Source organism: Marmota monax, unplaced genomic scaffold, assembly GCF_021218885.2.
Source record: "Marmota monax isolate L192 unplaced genomic scaffold, Marmota_monax_Labrador192_F-V1.1 WCK01_AAM20220418_F8-fsc00098, whole genome shotgun sequence".
In the NCBI taxonomy this organism is placed as follows: domain Eukaryota; kingdom Metazoa; phylum Chordata; class Mammalia; order Rodentia; family Sciuridae; genus Marmota; species Marmota monax.
The window spans coordinates 5,650,408-5,669,458 of record NW_026694639.1 but is presented as its reverse complement, the minus strand read 5'-3'; the positions used below and the strand labels follow the sequence as shown (position 1 = coordinate 5,669,458).

General features: G+C 38.7%; 1 protein-coding gene across 1 annotated transcript in view; it reads right to left on the bottom strand.

Annotated features, from left to right (window-relative positions):
* The window catches only part of St8sia6 (ST8 alpha-N-acetyl-neuraminide alpha-2,8-sialyltransferase 6), a 115,674-nt gene that overhangs the window by 53,341 nt on the left and 43,282 nt on the right, over window positions 1-19,051 (bottom strand). Inside the window, exon 4 of the mRNA XM_046423054.1 lies at window positions 898-987. Within this exon, the coding sequence (XP_046279010.1) occupies window positions 898-987 (90 nt within the window). The remainder of the gene's footprint in view (window positions 1-897; window positions 988-19,051) is intronic.

The window sequence follows — 19,051 nt, the reverse complement described above, 5'->3', positions numbered from 1 at the left end:
AAGCAGGTTAGATGAGGTTACTTACTTTGGTTTCATTTCCTCTGGTATCAGCCTCCCATATCCCCAGGGAAGGAAGTGAACAGATTACTGGGGGCTGCTTCAACTCCTTCCTCCCACAAGCACTAAAGCACTATTTTCTATATTAGAAAAGGAAGTGTGTGTGTGTGTGTGTGTGTGTGTGTAAGAGAGAGAGAGAGAAATATGGAGGAGGAAGGACCCCTGGATGATGAAATCAACTATACCTCTTAGCTAAACACGCTTCTAAATTTGTCAAACAAGCGTACAGAAAAATGAATCTCAGATTACTTTTTTCATCCATTTACTGGCAAATTAAAGGCATAGCCAAACGCCCAGCACCAAATGCACATCCTTTGTCCAACATTGTTAGACTCTGCTCTTTCCAGGTACCATCAAAACTCATCGGAATCTCAAGCCAACAGTGGCTCTTGCTATGTGTGAAGCAAGGAGCTGGATTCACTTGCCCTCAGGTTGAAGAGGATATAGATTGCAGACTGTAAACCAAAGCGGGGAAGTCAGAGAGGGCTGCGGCTGGGAATGGGGATGTACCACTAACCCGAAATTATAACCAAAATTCATACAAGGAGGCATTTTTCTAGGATCGTGTCCAGGATGCATATCATATTTTCAAAAGGATTGATGGCCTTTAAAATAACTACACAGTATTTCTTAATAAGTGCAGATTTAGGGACAGATAAGTTGAGGTCCATCTCCAGAGTGTGACCCATTTGGTCCCTGGTCCATCCTTGTCACCAACAGGAGCTACTCAGAGCCCAATGTCAAGCCTGAACATGAACAGAGTCTTATTTTCTAAATGATTTCAGAGATGTTTGGGGATGCATATTTAAAATTAAATTAAACGTGAAGAGTGGAACTTACCTTTTCGTTCTGTTAGATAAAGAATTGAGGTCAGATTGCAGATTTTTGCATTTCTCTGTCAGTTGGAGTGACTTCTCATCCAGATATGTGCTGTTTCATGAAAGAGATTAAAAGAAAAGATTGATTTAAAATGAAAGTATATAAGATATTGTTAGTCAAAATCAGATTTAACTGATAAAGGGCATCTAAATGAAGTCTGACTTTCATTCTATTATTGGATTTCTCCAGGGAGAAGGAAATTGATATTTTCACCTCTGAGGAGTCTAAATTAAAAAAAAAAAACAAACAGTTTACACTATGAAGTAAAGCTGCAAAAAAAAAAAAAAAAAAAGTAAAAAAAAAATCTTTGTTGAAGATGTCATATTTCCAGGTTTTCATATTTTGAGGTTAATATTTATAATGAACAGGATACTACTAAACAGTTTTAATTACCACCTATGTAAATAGTGTTTATTTTAAAAAGATGTTGTCTCAGGTAGGAAGCATGCAGATCCAAGAGATTAATAGTTCTTGACTAAAGAACATGGGTAAAGCTGGCCTTGTAGCTGTGATATAAGGGCCTGGTGCTCTTGCTTTATGAACTTGGAAAATTAAGGCAGAACAAAACCAAAAGCAGACTAAGGACATGGGTTTTGGAGCCTTGGACACAATGAGGCGCCTGGACATGGGCATGTTATTAAACTGCTCCATGAATAGGTTTCTGCGTCTCTAATGCAAAGATAATGGTCCTCACTTCACAGTGTTATTGCCATGATGTATACATCCTACACAAAGCATTGTAAAACACCTGACACCGTGCCTCAGACAAGCAGGAGCTCATAAAATACAGTATCACCTTCACCAATGCAGGTGGGCATCACCCCAGTCCATTGAGGGCCAGATAGAACAAGAGAGAAGGAAGGATAAATTCACTCTCTTTTCTGGAGTTGGGACATACAACTTCTCTTGTCCTCCAATATCGGTGATTCTGGTTCTCAGGCTGTGAGATCTAGACTGGGACTTATGCCAGACGATTCTTGGGTCTTTGGAGCCAGAATGGAATTTCCACCAGTGGCCCCCTTTGTTCACAGGGATTTGGCCTGAACTACACACCATCAGCCTTCCAGGGTCTCTGATTTGCACACAGCTCATCATGGAGCTTCTTTGTCTCCATAATCAGAGCGAATTCTTCATCATAAATCATTCTATATAGCTATATGTGTTCTATTGGCTCTAACACATGGACTCAAATTATTTCAGTCTTGCTATATCTTTGTTTTAACAATATGCTTCAATAATTGCTGTGGAAGGACAAAGTGCTAGAAGGTCTGACCCTGAATCTGAATGTCTGGGCCCAGAGGTAAGATGTATCATTGGCCAGAACCAATGCCCCATATGATGGCAAGGTGAGAAACAGAAAAAAAGCAACCTTTCTGCGTGCCCAGAGAAGAAAACCTGATATAGGTATGCACTGGAGACTGCACCACACCTGTGTTCATCAGAAAGAAGAGAAGTAGGCAAACATGAGATCTATTCTGGAGGTAAGGCAGGCAATTTCTCATAGTATATTGCACGTGGGAGGTGAGGGAGAGGGAGGTATAAAGGTAAAGATATAAACAAGACAGATTCATAATTAATTCTCCAATATTTCTCAGAAATGCTTTCTAAAAATATTGGGTCAGTGTACATATGGGCTCACAAAATCCCTCTTAATCCTGTTATGATTTCTTTCCCCACCACTTTCTTCCTCTCTCTCTCTCTCCTTCTGTCTCTATGCCTCACCTTTTGTGCTTTCTGGATATATTATAATACTTTCCAAGGATTTGTTTATTTCTAATTTGCTCTATGTTTTATTCAGGCAGCACCATTAATGAAGTGAATTACCAAGCTAGCAGTGCTTTGAATTATGATGGCTTTATAATATTAGATTGTGAAGCTGTGACAACCAGGCACCAATGTAATTATGTCTTCTATACCTTTCCTTAAATTGGAGAGTATCTTCCTTTATAAAAACTCAAAATAGGTTTGCCCAACTAAAAAATGGAGGGGATACATGGAAAGCAAAATAAGAGTACCTGGGGTAAAAGTGGAGATGACAGAATGCAGTCATGGGGAGAAGACAACTCCCTCGGTGGGGCCAGCCTTGCATCTGGGTTCCACTCTGACCTTATTAGCCTTTCAGCTTAATGGTTGCCTTTTTAAAATTCCTCCTCCATAAAGCAAAGAGATTAAATAGGAGGTGTGTAAAAACAACTGACACACAAAAATCAATCAATAAATTTTGTGTTCTCATTCTTCTAAATTCATTATAGTGTTCCTCCCTTGAGTCAATCATTGTTAGTACCACTGAGTTTGGAAACTGCCCATATCTATAGGAAGTCATTTTATAATGAGAGGAACGCACAGGGAAGCCCTTTATAGTTTATTTGCTTTCTGTGCCTCTCTTGTCTCCTTTTCTTTCATAATCTTCAGAGTTTTCTTCCTTTTCATCTGAAGTCATTCAAACGTGCTCAAGAAAAAGAAAACTACTCAGTTCTGAGCTGGAAAAAGACAGGACCTGTGGGCGGATGGATGCCACTTGAGAGGTTGGCACACTCTGCAGAGGAAGACATTAGGGTAAATTCCCTTTAATTTCTGTTTGGGGAATGTCTCTCAGTCAAATCAAAGGCCACAGAAGTTGACTGACATGAAAGTAGGAACTCCAAAGACTCAGAATCAGAGTTGTACAGAGGTTGCCACAGGACAAGAGTGGGCTGATCAGTAACCCTAGGAAGGGTTACCAGAGATCAGGTCAGAATGGCCCATCCAAAAGGGCTGGACATCAGAAAGAACTCTGTAATGGTTAGCTTGAATTGTCGACTTGATTGGATTAAGAGATGCCAAGGATTAACAAGCTTATGCGTGTGTCAGTGAGGGTATGTTTAGGAATGATTGGCATGTGGGATAGCCAATTAAAATGGAGACCCTTCCAAAGCATGGGCAGCACTGTCCAATAGGATGATGGCTTGAATGGAATAAAAGTTGGAAGAAGAAGGAAGTAGCAGCAGATGCAAGCTCCATTCTTCATGAATGGTTTCTGGATTGCTGGTGCAATCATCTGAGGATATCAGACTCTTGCTTTTTCACCCTTCCAAAGCTGACTCTAACAATGATTCTCCAGAAGCCTTTGGTCTTGAGCTAGGGTAGCACCATTGATCCCTCTTGTTTGGGGGCTGCAGCCTCTTGGACTTTGCAGCTACTGATTCGTGCAGCTCTCCAGCCCACAGACAGCATTGTGGACTATCCAGATTCTAGTCACATAAGCCAACCTAAGAAGCCCCCTTTTTATAATTATACTTCCTGTGGATTCTGTTCCTCTAGAGAATGCTGACTAAACAAACTCGAAAGGGTCCAAGATGCATTCACAGAGGTGGGGCCCATCACAGACTGCTGCCAGGAAGCTCTTTTCAAATAGAAGTCCAAGATATGAATGGAGAGGGATCCTCTCCACCTCCCCCTGCTTAAACTAGCTCAAGTCAGTGGTCTAAGCAGTTGAGTGCTGGGAGAGAAACTAGAACAGGACTCAGGAGTGCTACCAGGTATACTCTAACCAACCAAAACCCTGGGACTATACTAAGTAGGCTGAAAGTAAGACATTTTTCTTTTCTTTTAAATTTTCTGCTTCATTCCAATTTTCTGGTTTAAAAAAAAAAAAAACTTTCTTAAAACTTGCCAAATTAGCTAAGCCAGAGAAAAAGATCAGCTCATATATGCACTGCCAAATCCTACAGTGAGAGTGTCTCCCAAAAGGACAGGTCATGGAAGGGACAGTGGTCCTCCTGCTGGAGATCTGCTAGGGAGATAGAGCAGGTTAGCACCTGAAGCCTCCCAGAGCAGCTATAACTTTTCCACCATTGCTTCCTTAGTTGTTCCACTATGGGATCCTGATCTCTGCCACGTGTCACTGTGCAAACTTCCCTGCCTGCCCATGTGTAGCATTCCTTGCATCTTACCATACTCTCAACTCCCAGTTCATTGAAATCCTCTCACATCCACCTTGCAAATATGCAGTCATGGTACAAGATGGCTTCTGGCATAAGATATTTGCATGCCTGACCCTGACCGCTTCTAGAAAAATATCAGACAGGTGGATGGGCTGGTGTCTTGATAAATGGTGTCCAAATTGTTAGGCCTTTTGTATACCTTAAATAATGATTCCAAATCCCAGTTCTCTCAATGGCTACCCGATACCTTCATAATTCTATTGCGTTCGCCCATATTCTCTGCTGTCCCAACTTCTCATTTAATCATACTTCCTGTGTCAGAGAAACATGACGCTTCTGGGTGTGAATGAATCTTCAGCAGTCAGTCATCCTGAACTTCCATATCAGAGAAAGAAGTGTCTCCCCTCTCAAATAAGGATAATCTACCTGCTACCCATCCTCTGTCTGCACTGAGGTCAGGCCCTTCTCTGAACTGGACCTCTACACTCTCCCTACTCCGGTCTTCTTCTTATGCTCAATTTTCTACCATTTCAAAATCTAAGGCAAGATAATTCCATTATGGCTTAGCTCATGTGTTGAAAGCATGATCCCCAATGCAGCAAGGGTCAGAAGTAGGGCTTTTAAGCCATGATTAGGGTTCTGACCTCATCAGTAGATTAACCTATTTATTGGATTAATTCACTGATAGCTGAATGGTAGTGCACGGTGACTACAGGCATGTAGAGCATGGATGGAGGAAGTAGGTCACTGGGGGCATGCCCCTGGAAGCTATATCTTGTCCCTGGATTACTGGCACTCCATCTCTCTCTCCCCCCTTGCTCCCTCTTCTTCTCCCTCCCTCTCCCCTCCCCACCTCTCTCTCTCTCTGCTTCTAGGTCACCACAACCTGAGTAGCTTTCCTCTGCCACACTCTTCCACTATTATGTTCTGCCTTACCTCAGGCCCAGAGTAATGGAGTTGGCTGACCATGGACTGAGACCTCTGAAACTGTGAGCCCCAAATAAACGTTTTCCTTTTCTAAATGGTTCTTATCAGGTATTTTGGTCCCAGTGACAAAAAGCTAAATAACACAAATTCACTCTGCTAATCTATCTCTTGCCTTGCCTCTCATTCACAATGCAACCTACCTCTTTTCCCTTCATTTCTATCCTCAATGCCCCAAGGTGAGCTGTCTCAGGTGTGTGTTTGATCATGTCATTTCCCTTCCCCAAGGTCCCCCATGGCCCCCATCATTCTTGCAACCATGCTCTCCATTCCTTAGTAGGACGGGCAAAGCCATCCACCATCTGTCCCCTGACTGAGTTCACTGACAGTTTGCTAATCATTAAATGGTACAAATTCCTCTTTTTTCCATTCCCTGCAAGTCTTATATTATGGATTCTGACTGCTTTTATTATTTAATTATAGAATTTATTTGTTTGGTCTTGGCAACCAAGCCTTCAGGCACATTTTCATCACTTCAGTATGTCAGGGGGAAAAAAAATCTTTAATAAGATTGGGAGGAAAAGACACACAAAAACAAGCTTTTCTGCTCTCACTGTTATCTGTGTGGATGCTGTGGTTTTTTTAAAAAAAATCTATCTTTATAAGTCATTCTTCAGTTGAAAGCGATCACTTTACAATACCAGCTGGCAAGATTTCACAGAAAAGCAAGATACTTAGAGACAACATTGGCCATTACAAAATAATAAAAATTAAAACTCTGGTAACACAAAGAATCTCTCTCAAAGGAAACAAGTTATTCAATCCCTACAAAATAATGTCATCAGTACTTAGTGATCATCCACAAAGACCTCTGAAACAGAATTAATGTCACCTTCTGAGTATGACCTGTAATCATGCAATCCTGCAATCAGTCCCCTGGCCAAGTAAAACATCTCAAGGAAAAATCTGCATACAAGTGACTAAGGAGTTTCAAGAACATCCAAATTCTATTTCTGGTGACCATAATAGGGACAAAACTGGATTGTAAATCTAAATGTAAAGCTTAAAGCCAAATCAATCTTATTCTCTGAAGAGTGAATGTATTAATACTCAAGGCATATTTCCTAAATAAGAAAGTCTAAAGAAAAGAAATGCTTTCCATATACTTCTCAAACTCCTTCTTCATTCCAGAGAAACATTTGAACAGCCCTCAAAATGTCCAGACCACCAACAGAAACCCCGCCCCCACCTCATCCCCAAAGAGGCATGTGGCAGGCCAAGGTGTCCCCAGGACAGATGCCATAGTGATTACCCCTGCTTTGATTCCAAGCTCAGCAAGCAAACTAGACCACTGTCTAATTTGATTACTCTCTTTAATCAACAAAGTAATATTCTAGTTTCTAAATCATCCTCACAGTTAGCCTTAGAAATACCCATTAGACCCAGAAACCGACAAAATCAGATCTTGGCACCTACAAAGACGAGGGGTAGATCCTGTATTGCTTCTTTATTTAGTCACTCGTGTGCCAGAGAGAGGGGAAGATACTAGAGAGAGTCATGTGCAAGACCAGGTCACTGTGGCCTTGGAGCAAACAGCCAGCCAGGGAGGACAGACAAGTGAACATACAGGTACGATCTGAGTGTGCAGAAGGAAAGCGAGCTATTTTCCTTAATCATTAATTTCAAGAAACCATGAATCTGTGTTTTGGTGTCTTGTCATTTAATTGAAGATATGGGAATTGCTTTTAAAATGACCACATAGAATTTCAATTCTTTTATATGGGAACATTGCTAGCAACTTAAATTGTAAAATATTCTGCAGATAATCTCTGCTTACTTGGCTTTTATCTGGTTTTTTTTTTCTTTTTTCCAGTTAACCTTGATGAAGATTAATGAACTAGCTCTCTACTATTAAATCAGTTACCATAAGGCATCCTTGCCCCCTACTATTGTGGAGTTTTCAAAAATGTAAAATCGTAACTCTCATACAGATAATGAATATGTATTAAGAATTTTACTTTGCTCATAATAAGGGAACTAGTAAAAAGAAAAATCTAAAGCTCCAACACATTTATAAATCAGTAATATTGAGATAAATTTGCAAATGGAGGCAAAAACTGGCTTTTGCCTCCCCTGATCAGTTTTGGCTCTCTACCAGATACAGCATCATTTGCATAATTACAGACAAGAATTATTTTGCATTGCTATCAGTTAACCACAACTTAGAGTTGTCAAATAGCTCCCATAGGATCCGAGTCAGATAACTCAAAGAGGTATGTGATCTAAACAAAGCAAACTTACTGGATGAAGCACAAAATGTTCTCTCACATCTTTAACCCCATCACTGCCCATCTCTGTAACTTTAAAGGAAGGATTTACAATAACAAACCTAACAGAGTGGAGCCTCTTGGGAATTTCAGTCCCCTTCCACTCCACAGCTTGCCCCAAAGAGGAGCAGAGGGACCTGGCCTAGGTGTGAGCCCTTTGGGGCAGTCAGCAAATGCCAAGTTCCCCAAGTAGGCCTAAGCAAGGTTACCAAAAGGACAAGGTTTTGTTGTTGTTGTTATTGTTGTTTAAATATTTTTTAGTTGTTGATGTACCTTTTTTATTATTTATTTATTTATATGTGGTGCTGACGATTGAACCCAGTGACCCAGGACAAGTTTTGATATAAGGATGTATGAAAACTTCAAATCTAGATGACAAGAGTGAGATCCTAAATACGAAATCATCTTTAGCAAAGTAGAGAAAAAATAAAATCGGAGCAGATTGGGAACAAGTGACAAACTTTGGAGCAGCCATGTCTCACTGGTCCAGAATGTGAGCTCCTTGGGTGCTTAAGGCAGACTTGGAAGGGCAGAGTCAAGGTGGAATGTACCTCCAGTGTGATCTACCTTCCTCCCTCCCTTCCTCCCAGCTGCCAGGATTATAGGCCTGCACCATCACACCTGGCTCTCAGTGTGATGTCTCTAAGGCTCTTTCTGTGATTTTTTTCTTTTCTTCTTCTTTACCTTCCCATCACACCATATCTCACAGTAATTTCAGAGCTAACAAATTAAGTCTTTTTTAAACCAAACTTTTTTCTTATTCTATACAGCCAAGATTGTTTAATCTTTCTTTAGTGTATTTATGTTTTTAAAGAGAGAGAGAGAGAGAAAATTTTAATATTTATTTTTTTTTAGTTTTCAGCGGAGACAACATCTTTGTTTGTATGTGGTGCTAAGGATCCAACCTGGGCCGCACGCATGCCAGGCGAGCACGCTACCGCTTGAGCCACATCCCCAGCCCAAATGTGTATATTTTTAATAACAATATCCACAGTCTCTGATGCAAAAATTCTCTTATGGTTCAGAATGAAAGTCATAATAACAACATAGATGGGATGGTTGCAGGTACCACATACTGTGCTAAGCACTTTACAAATATAACATCTCATTTACTCTTCACAATGAGCATACAAGTTAGGTGCTAGGTTCATTTTATAGATGAGGAAAATAAGGCACCAGAAGATTAAAAGACATCCCCAAAGTCACTCTCCTAGTTAGACATGGAGTGGTTTTGAAGCCATATACTATGGTTCTGTGTTCTTAACCACTGTGATATTCTGCCTCCTCTTACAGAGAAAACTTGCCCTTGGGTGGAGAACTATTTCATTGTCTAGAGAACCACCTGCTCCTCCAGGTTAACTGATTCTATGGGAGCTGATTCTCTCCTTGACCAAACTCTACTCAGGTCTTTTCAACTAGTTCCTATTATTGGGCATGTCCTCAAGAACCCAATTTTATCAATTCCCCTGCTAAGTCACTTTAGTCAGAATCCCTACCTTTGCTATATGATAATCCTCATTATCTAATCAAAATCTTCATGGCCCACCTCCCTAAGTGACATCTGATCATTACAGGCTGCCTTCAGCAAAAAAAAAAAAAAAAAAAAATCCTATCATGTCAGTCTAGACAGAATCCCCCCTCACCCCTGAAGTTTCCTCTTAGTAAATTTCCATCCACTGAACCCCCCCACCCCATGCTCATTAGCTCTAAATTTCTACTTTAGCTTATATTTGGAGTTGAGCCTACTCTCATCTCCTGCAAAAACCCATTTCAGTAATATCTGTCTCGACAGTCCTGAATAAAATCTTCCTTACCATTTTAACAAGGGTCATGAATAATTTTTTTCCTTAACAGAGCAATTTTTCAGTTCTGTACATTGTAGATAACAATAGCAATGCAAAATAATTCTTTTTTATAGGCATGCAAATGAATTATGTCCAGTGGCAAGACAACTCATACATATGCGCACACACACACACACACACACACCAAGAAAAAATGTGTTTCACCCCCTTTTGCACATTTGTCAAAATACTCTTGATCTACAAATGTGTCTGTTCTGTAGATCGTCCCTCAAACTGGTGATAACACCTACCAATTTCTTCATTGATAAGTCACATAAAATCTTTTTAAAGTATTCATTTTCACATCTACATCAGAGTCTTGGTTTTACCTTTTTATAAAAAGTTATCTTTTGCCACCCTAAATGAGAAGGCTGAAAACATTTTTTTTTTTTTATCCAGTAAACAGAGGACACTGGTCAGGAAGATAAACTTTAGTGGCAGAAAGGCAATAATTCAAATCTCTACTTCACTACACACTAGATGATTAACCTTAGAAAAATTATTTAACCTTTCTAGGCTTTCAGCATCCTCATGTGCAAAATGGGGATAATGCCTGCTCTTGGATGGATGTGATGCAAGATGTGAAAAGATAATGCATAGAATGTTCTGCACAGAGACTGGAAAGGAGAGTCCACTTCATATGCAGTGTTCAGAAGCAGAAGTCCCTGCAGTGGGGGTAGTTATTGCTTTGGCATGCCTGTTGAAGCAGCATTTCTCCAACTGCCACATGCCTGTGAATCTCCTGGAAAATTTATTAAAATACAGATGGTGGTTCAGTAGAGCTGGGGTGAGGCCTAATATGTAGCATTTCTAACAAGCTCAGGGGGTATCAGTCCACTGGACCAAGGGTCACACTTTGAGTAACAAGGTCTTTAAGGTGTCATGGATCGAGTCCCTGATTGTCTTTTTCTTAATCATTTATAGTAAGACTTCATAAACCAGAAATGTGAGAGCTGTCCTATCGAGAAGTGAAGTGTGAGTAGAAAAAACAATGAAATACTTGGAAAATTACAAGAGTAAAATGAGCTCCATCACGTCAGTAAGTATTGTGTGTTTTTTTCTGTGATAAAAAGCTCAACAAAAGAAATAATATAAGAGGAGACTTATGTACTGAGAACACTTAACATAATTGCTTTTCTAACTCAGATGCACAGCTCAGACTCCCAAAAGCTCTGCTATGGGGAACATAAAGCAGCCTCCATCAAGGCTAAAATCTTTAGTCAGGCTCAGCACTGGATCCAGCCCAGTAAATGCAGCCCTGAAGTGGACAAACTCCATGACAGACAGCCAGAAGATGCTGGTTGCTTCTGCAAAACATCAAAGGGTGCAAATTCTGGAAAAGTCTTTCAACGTCAGTTATATCAATGTCTAAGTGTCCATATTAAACATGTCATCACACCCAGTAACTTCACAACCAAATAAATGAATAAATTTTTTTTCTGACAACTAAATATTTCTTCACTCCCACAGAAGTACATTTTGAGATAGAATTTTTTTTTTAATTTTTAATTTTCTTTTTTAGTTTGGATAGTAGAATCCGTTTTCACATATTATGCAAGCATGGAGTATATCTTATTCTAATTAGGACCCCATTCTTGTGGATGTACACAATGGTGGAATTCACTGTGATGTTTTTATATATGGACATACTGCTTTATAGAGAGAGATTGCACCAATTTGCAGTCCCACCAACAAAGTATGAGCATTCTCCACATCCTCACTAATATTTATTGTTTCGTGTATTCTTTTTTTTAATATTTTTTTAGTTGTAATTGGACACAATACCTTTATTTTATTTATTTATTTTTATGTGGTGCTCGCCTTGCACATGCTAGGTGAGTGCTTTACCACTGAGCCACAACTCCAGCCCCGGTTACTTGTGTTCTTGATAATTGCCATTCTGAGTGAGATGAACTCTCCATGTAGTTTTAATTTACATTTCTCTAATTGCTAGAGATGTTGAATATTTTTTTCATATATTTGTAGATCATTTGTATTTCTTCTTCTATAAAGTGCTTGTTCAGTCCCTTTGCCCATTTATTGATCGAGTTATTTGCATTTTTAGTGTTAAGTTTTTTGAGTTCCTTGTATATCCTTGGAAATTAGCATCCTATCTAAGGTCAAGTGGCAAAGATTTACTCTCTTTCTGTAGGTTCTCTCTTCTAGCTTTTAATTGTTTCCTTTCTTGTAAAGAGGCTTTTTAGTTTGATGACATCCAATTGATTATTGATTTTTTATTTTACTTCTACAGCTTTAGGAGTCTTGTTAAAGATGTGGGTTCCTGAGCTAATAATATGTTGAAGTGTTGGGCCTACCTTCTCCTTTAGTGTGTGCAAGGTTTCTGGTCTAATTCCTAGGTCTTTGATCCACTTTTGAGTTTTATGCAGGGTGAGAGATAGGAGTTAAATTTCATTCTATTATGTATGGATTTTCAGTTTTCCCAGCACCATTTGTTAAAGAGGCTCTTTTCTCCAATGTATGTTTTGGGGGACTTTCTCTAGTATGTGGTAACTGTATTCATGTGAGCTTGTCTCTAGGTCTTCTATTCAGTTCCATTGCTCTTCTTGCCTGTTTTTGGTGCAAGTACCAAGTTGTTTTTGTTACTATAGTTCTGTATTATAATTTAAGATCTGGTATTGTGATACCTTCTGCTTCACTTTTCTCACTAAGGATTGCTTTGGCTCTTATGAGCCTCTTATTTTTCCAAATGAATTTCATGACTCCTTTTTCTATTTCTATGAAGGACATCATTGGAACTTTTATGGGAGTTGCATTTGAATCTGTGTAGTGCTTTTGATGGCATAGCCATTTTGACACTATTAATTCTGCTTATCCAAGAACACGGGAGGTCTCTCCATCTTCTAAGATCTTCCTGAATGTCTTTCTTTAGTATTTATATAGGAATTTTAATGAGATGATATCTTTTACCCATATCAAATGTGATATTACTGTGGAGAGAGCCCTACAGCCACTTTAACACTCAAGAATTTAAATACTTAGCCAGGTGCAATGGTGCACACCTGTAATCCCAGTGGCTAAAAGGATGAGGCAGGAGAATTCCAAGTACAGGGCCAGCCTCAGCAACTTAGCAAGGACCTAAACAACTTCACAAGGCCTTACCACAAAATAAAAATAAATAAATAAAGGATAAGAAGGGCTGAGCATGTAGCTCCATGTAAATAAAGCATCCCTGGGTTCAATCCCTAGTATCAAAAAAGAGGTTTTCTTACTTTTTTTTTTAAACAAATGCTTGAAGTTTTGACCAATAACTATTATTTTTTAAATAAGTGTAATCATTTCAGAGTGAAAACTCTCTCATAATCTGTAAGTCTATAGCTTAACTTTATACATTCGCTTTGATATTCATTTTCAGAAAATCATTATGTTAAAAAACTGGGAACTTCCTATAAAGGATTTTATGGAAACTTCTTTGAAAAACAAATCAATGAATAAAGTTTAATAGGATGGTGTGTCCATTTCCGGCCAGGAAAGCAGAGAAAAGTGAACCAATTAAAACAATCCAAGGCTGACAGCCAATTTGGGGAGGCGGCCTAAATCAGCGTGGAGGCTCCTGGGAAATTATACATCACGAAAACCTAAACACTACAAAAATGGGCTGCCCAGCACACCAGAGCAGTGAACAAAATCCTAACTCGTCCCTTTATCATTCAGAACTGGTAAACGTTTTTCACATCTTTTAAAGGCTCTTTGGGGCTTCTTTGAGGAGATCAGATTAGCATCCTCAGAACAAAGATCAGGGCAAAACAGTCTCTCAGGAGTCATGTCCAAACATTTAAGGGTACCTTAAATCTGAAATAAAATGGCAAGAAGGGAATGTCACAAAATAAATAAATAAATAGCCAGGGGATAACTTGTCTTTCGGTGGCAATTTTATAAACATGAAATGAGGCCAAAAGTTCTGTCAAAAAAGGATGATTTTTAAAATTCTGGAATGCCAAGAGGGAATCAAGTTACTTCATGTGGTTTACAGGAAGTCCACCAGAATCTTGCTGTCAATCAACTTTTTTTTCCCTATGACCTACATTTTATAAGACAATGATGAAAAAAAAAAAAAAAGAAACTATTACCTAGCATTTTTTTTTAAAACCAACTTCTGGGGTTTGCCCTTGGTTCACTAGTTTATTGTTTCCATATCTGTCTCTGGAATGAATTTCTTCCTTATCTGTTAGTTCCCTTCTAATAAATTCAAACAAATGAATGAAAAAAATAAATGAAAAACTAAACCTGAGGTCTGCAATATCGAAAATCATCCAGGGAAAAGTAAATTCTGAGGGGGGTCAGACTGAAAAATAGAATATAACATCTTAGAAAAAAGAGTCAACAGGAAGAATGAGAAGCAAAAGAATCCTCCAATTAACCCACAGTTAATTATAAGATTCAGTTAACAAGATGAATGCAATATCTGTTCATTCTATTTAATTGAGATTTTACTGGATTTTAAATGATGTTATTCAAATATCCCTATTAATATTTGATGAATGTATAAGAGAACTGCCTAACTAAATTTACTGTGCTTAGGTAAACTATAATTAGGAAAGGTTAGGAGAGCATCCCATGAGACCTATCAATCACATGATGAAGCAATATAATTACAGATGAAATTCAACAAGGAAACAGCCCAAAGTAATAATCTTTGAAAAGAGGGAATAAAATTACTTGAATGTGGTGTTAGGTTCTGAGAAGTACAGTCAATCAAGTGTCATTTCAGGCGACTCAGGAGCAATAAACCTACTCAACAAAATTGAACTCTTGATTACATTATAGTGTATTAATCTCTCATCTACTTATTCACAATTTCCCAGATGATAAAATGTCCTGCTGTTATTTCACTTACAATTTGGAATTATCTGAATCTAGTTAAATCTGAGCTGCTTTGTCTTGTTATGAATATTTTTGTTCAAGTTCTTCCTTTTTTGCTTTGCTCTCTCTCCCATTTTAACTTGGCGGAGTCCAGGAACTGTCTCCATTCACCTGAAAGACCTCTCTTCCAAGACCTCTCAGGTTTTTCCTCTAAAGCACCTACCACCTGGAAGGTATCTATCTGTTCTTGCTCTTTAACCAATTCAGAGTCCCATTTCTTATTTATTTGAAAGACTAGCCTTTGTGAGCAGGATCATGCATGGCACTGAGCTGTAATGAGCTTTTAATGTATCACACCTCACAATGAACATATTTGCATTTCAAAAATGCTTTTAAGGAATGTTTTTTTCTGCCCCCACTCCCAACCCTGTTGCCTTTAAGCAAAACCAAAAAAGAGACACAGCTTGCCTGTTTAGAGTAATGCAACCATTTAAGCTCTCTCTGCAGTGGTTCTTCTTGCCTCCCCAACCTGCCCATGCCTACCCAAGTCTCAACTTTCACCTTTTTGCCTTTTGCCTTCTCAGTTTTCACCTCTGAAGATGTCTCTTGGCCAAGGTTAGCAATCACTGTGACCAACCTCACATGACCAGTATTTTGGATCTTATTGCCCTAGAAAACATCTGCTCTCCCCACCCCATGACTGGTCTCCCAGAGCCTCATCCTGTCCCATTCACCCACCGACTAGCCAAGCCAATCCCTCTCCCCCTTGATTGGGGCTAAAAAAAAAAAAAAAAAAAAAAAATTATTAACTCAATCAAAGGCTCTAAAGTAGAACTAATTATGAAGCAGGTCCCAAATTTTGATCAAAGAGGGGCTCCTCAAAATGAGATACAGGAATTTGGAGATATAAGAAAAATACACTGCATCTCAAAAGGAAAGTGCCCACCGACAGTTGGAATGTAGGAGATGCCCACGAACAGCTGAAATGTGAAATGAGCAAATGCTGACAACCCAGCCTGCATCATTACAGCCACGTTCTTGCCTATAGGAAGTAGCATGATGTGAGGACACTGCCCAGCACAAAGGAAATTGGCACAAAATTATATAATCCCCAGGCCCTAGATACTGTTGCTCTATAAATGTTAAAAACTTAGGCCAAGGCCTTGCTTCTTACTCTCAAGATAGCCCCCACACTCTCTCTTTCCTTTCCAGTGTGTAAGCCTTGTTTTCCTAAATAAGTCTATACCTGTACCTCCATCTAGCATGTGCTCAAATTCTTTTCTGTAACATTTGTCAAGAATCCCACTCATTTTGAGTTGAGGGTCCCCTCTCCAGGACCCCCTTGAACCTTCCTCTGATGATAAAACCATACCATTCTTCAATTATTAAGAACACAAGTGGGCTGGGGATGTGGCTCAAGCGGTAGCACGCTTGCCTGGCATGCGTGCGGCCCGGGTTCGATCCTCAGCACCACATACAAACAAAGATGTTGTGTCTGCCGAAACACTAAAAAAAAATAAATAAATAAATAAATAAATATATATTAAAAAAAAAAAAAAAAAAAAGAACACAAGTAACAATAAATGTTGGCAGGGATATGGGGGAAAAGGTTCACTTGTACATTGCTGGTGAGACTGCAAATTGGTGCAAGCATTATAAAAAGCAGTATGGAGATACCTTAGAAAACTTGGAATGGAACCACCATTTGACCCAGCTATCCCACTCCTTGGTCTGTACTCAAAGGATTTAAAATCAGCATATTATAGTGACACAGCCACATCAATGTTATAGCAGCTCAATTCACAATAGCTAAACTGTGGAACCAACCTAGACACCCATCAATAGATGAATGGATAAAGAAACTGTGATATATATATTCAATGGAATATTACTTGGCTTTAAAGAAGAATGAAATTATGGCATTTGCTGGTAAATGGATAAAATTGGAGACTATCATGCTAAGTGAAATAAGCCAATCCCCCCAAAAAAACAAAGACCAAATGTTCTCTTTGTTCTCTCTGATATGTGTATGCTGACTCACATAGGTTGGGGGAGGGAGGTTCACAGAATTGGGCAGGATCCGGGGGAATGAAAATGGAAAGACAGTAGAATGAATCAGACATACCTTTCCTATGTTCATATATGAATAAATGACCATTGTAACTCCACATCATGTACAACCACAAGAATGGGACGTTATATTCATGTGTATGTATGATATGTCAAAAAACATTCTACTGTTGTGTATAACTAAAAAGAACAAAAACAAAAAATAAACAAAACAACAACAACAAAGAACATACCATTCTTGCAATCAAGTGTTGGCCAATAGGTGGAGGAGATAGTGCAAACTAACAAGGCTGAGCACTGGGATTGGCTTCAGGGAGGACTCATTGACTATCCCCTGAAGGAAAGGCCTCTCTGAGCCTTGGGAACCAGTCACCACTACATCAAAATGGCTGCATGAAGGTGTTCCCATTTTATCTGAACCTGTGTTTTCCTGATATACAGGCCTCTTACAGAGGCTTACAGAATGGGCCAATAGTCAATATAAGCGTATGTTAATATAAGAGAATTTGAGATAAGCAAATAAAATGTTAGCACTCTGGTATCTAAGACCACACTTTTCCCACCTCTAATCAAAGACAGAATAAATTTTTTAATTCAAGAAATAGAATATTCAGAATGATAACTTTTATTGCAGCTGTGAAGTTTTTTTCCCCCCTTAGGCATTGAATACATTGAATACTTCTCTCTATTTCAACTACTTATTATCTTTTTGTCCGTAACTCTCTACTTTTCTCCCAGAAGTAATATATATTTTCTCAACTTTTTAAAATCTCTTGATTAGATACAATTGAATGTAATTAAGAATTTACAAGTCTTATCACATACTCATTCTGCCTGAGCAATTCTGGATATAAAAGTACATGCAGTCCATATTTTTCTTCAGAGTTCCTGTAACTCTTTGCTTAAGATTCCTGAAATTAAAATAATAGTTCTAACTCAACTCAAAGTAGATCAAAGACTTAGGCACTAGAACAGAAGACTTTACACCTAAGAGAAGAAAAAGTAGGCCCAAATCTCCATCATGTTGGATTAGGACTTGACTTCCTTAAAAAGACTCCTCAAGTACAAGAAGTAAAATCAAGAATCAATAAATAGGATAGATTCAAACTAAAAAGCTTCTTCTCAACAAAGGAAATAATAATGTGAAGAGAGAGCCTACAGAATGGGAGAAAATCTTTACCACACACACCTCAGATAGAGCACTTATCGCCAGTATATATAAAGAACTCAAAAAACTTAACACCAAATAAACAAATAAATAAATGGGCTAAGGAACTGAACAGATACTTCCCAGAAGAAGAAGTACAATCGGTCAACAAATAAATGAAAAAATGTTCAACATCTCTAGCAATGAGAGAAATGCAAATCAAAACTAAGATTCTATCTCACTCCTGTCAGAATGGCAATTATCAAGAATTCAAGCAACAATAACTGCTAGTGATGATGTGGGGGAAAGGCACACTCATATATTGCTGGTCGGACTGCAAATTAGTACAACCACTCTGAAAAACAGTCTGGAGATTCCTCAGAAAATTTGAATAGAACCACCATTTGACCCAGCCATCTCACTCTTCAGCATATACACAAAGGACTTAAAATCAGCATACTACAGTGATGCAGCCACATCAATGTTTACAGCAGCTCAATTCACAATAGCTAAACTATGGAACCAACCTAGGTGCCTTTCAACAGATGAATGGATAAAGAAAAGGTGGTATATATACATAGTGGAATATTATTCAGTCTTAAAGAAGAATGAAATTATGGCATTTTCAGGGAAATGAATGGAGCTGGAGAATAGTATGCTAAGCAAAATAAGCCAATCCCCACAAAAAACAAAGGTCAAATGTTTTCTCTGATATGCAGATGGTGATTCATAAAGGTGGGGCTAGGAAAGAATGGAAGAACTTTGGGTACAGCAGAGGTGAGTGAGGGGAGGGAAGGGGTGTGAAAGTGGGAAGGAAAGTGGAATAAGTCAGACATTATTACCCTACGTACATGTAAGATTGCATGACTGATGTGATTCTGTATCGCGTACAGCCAGAGGAAGGAGAAGTTGTGCTCCATTTATGGACAATATGTCAAAATGCATTCTGCTGGCATGTATAACTAATTAGAACAAATTTTAAAAGTATAATAAAATGATAGTTCTTTGATGCCTTTTCCATCAAATTATTGTTAGCATTTGGAAAATATCAAATACCCT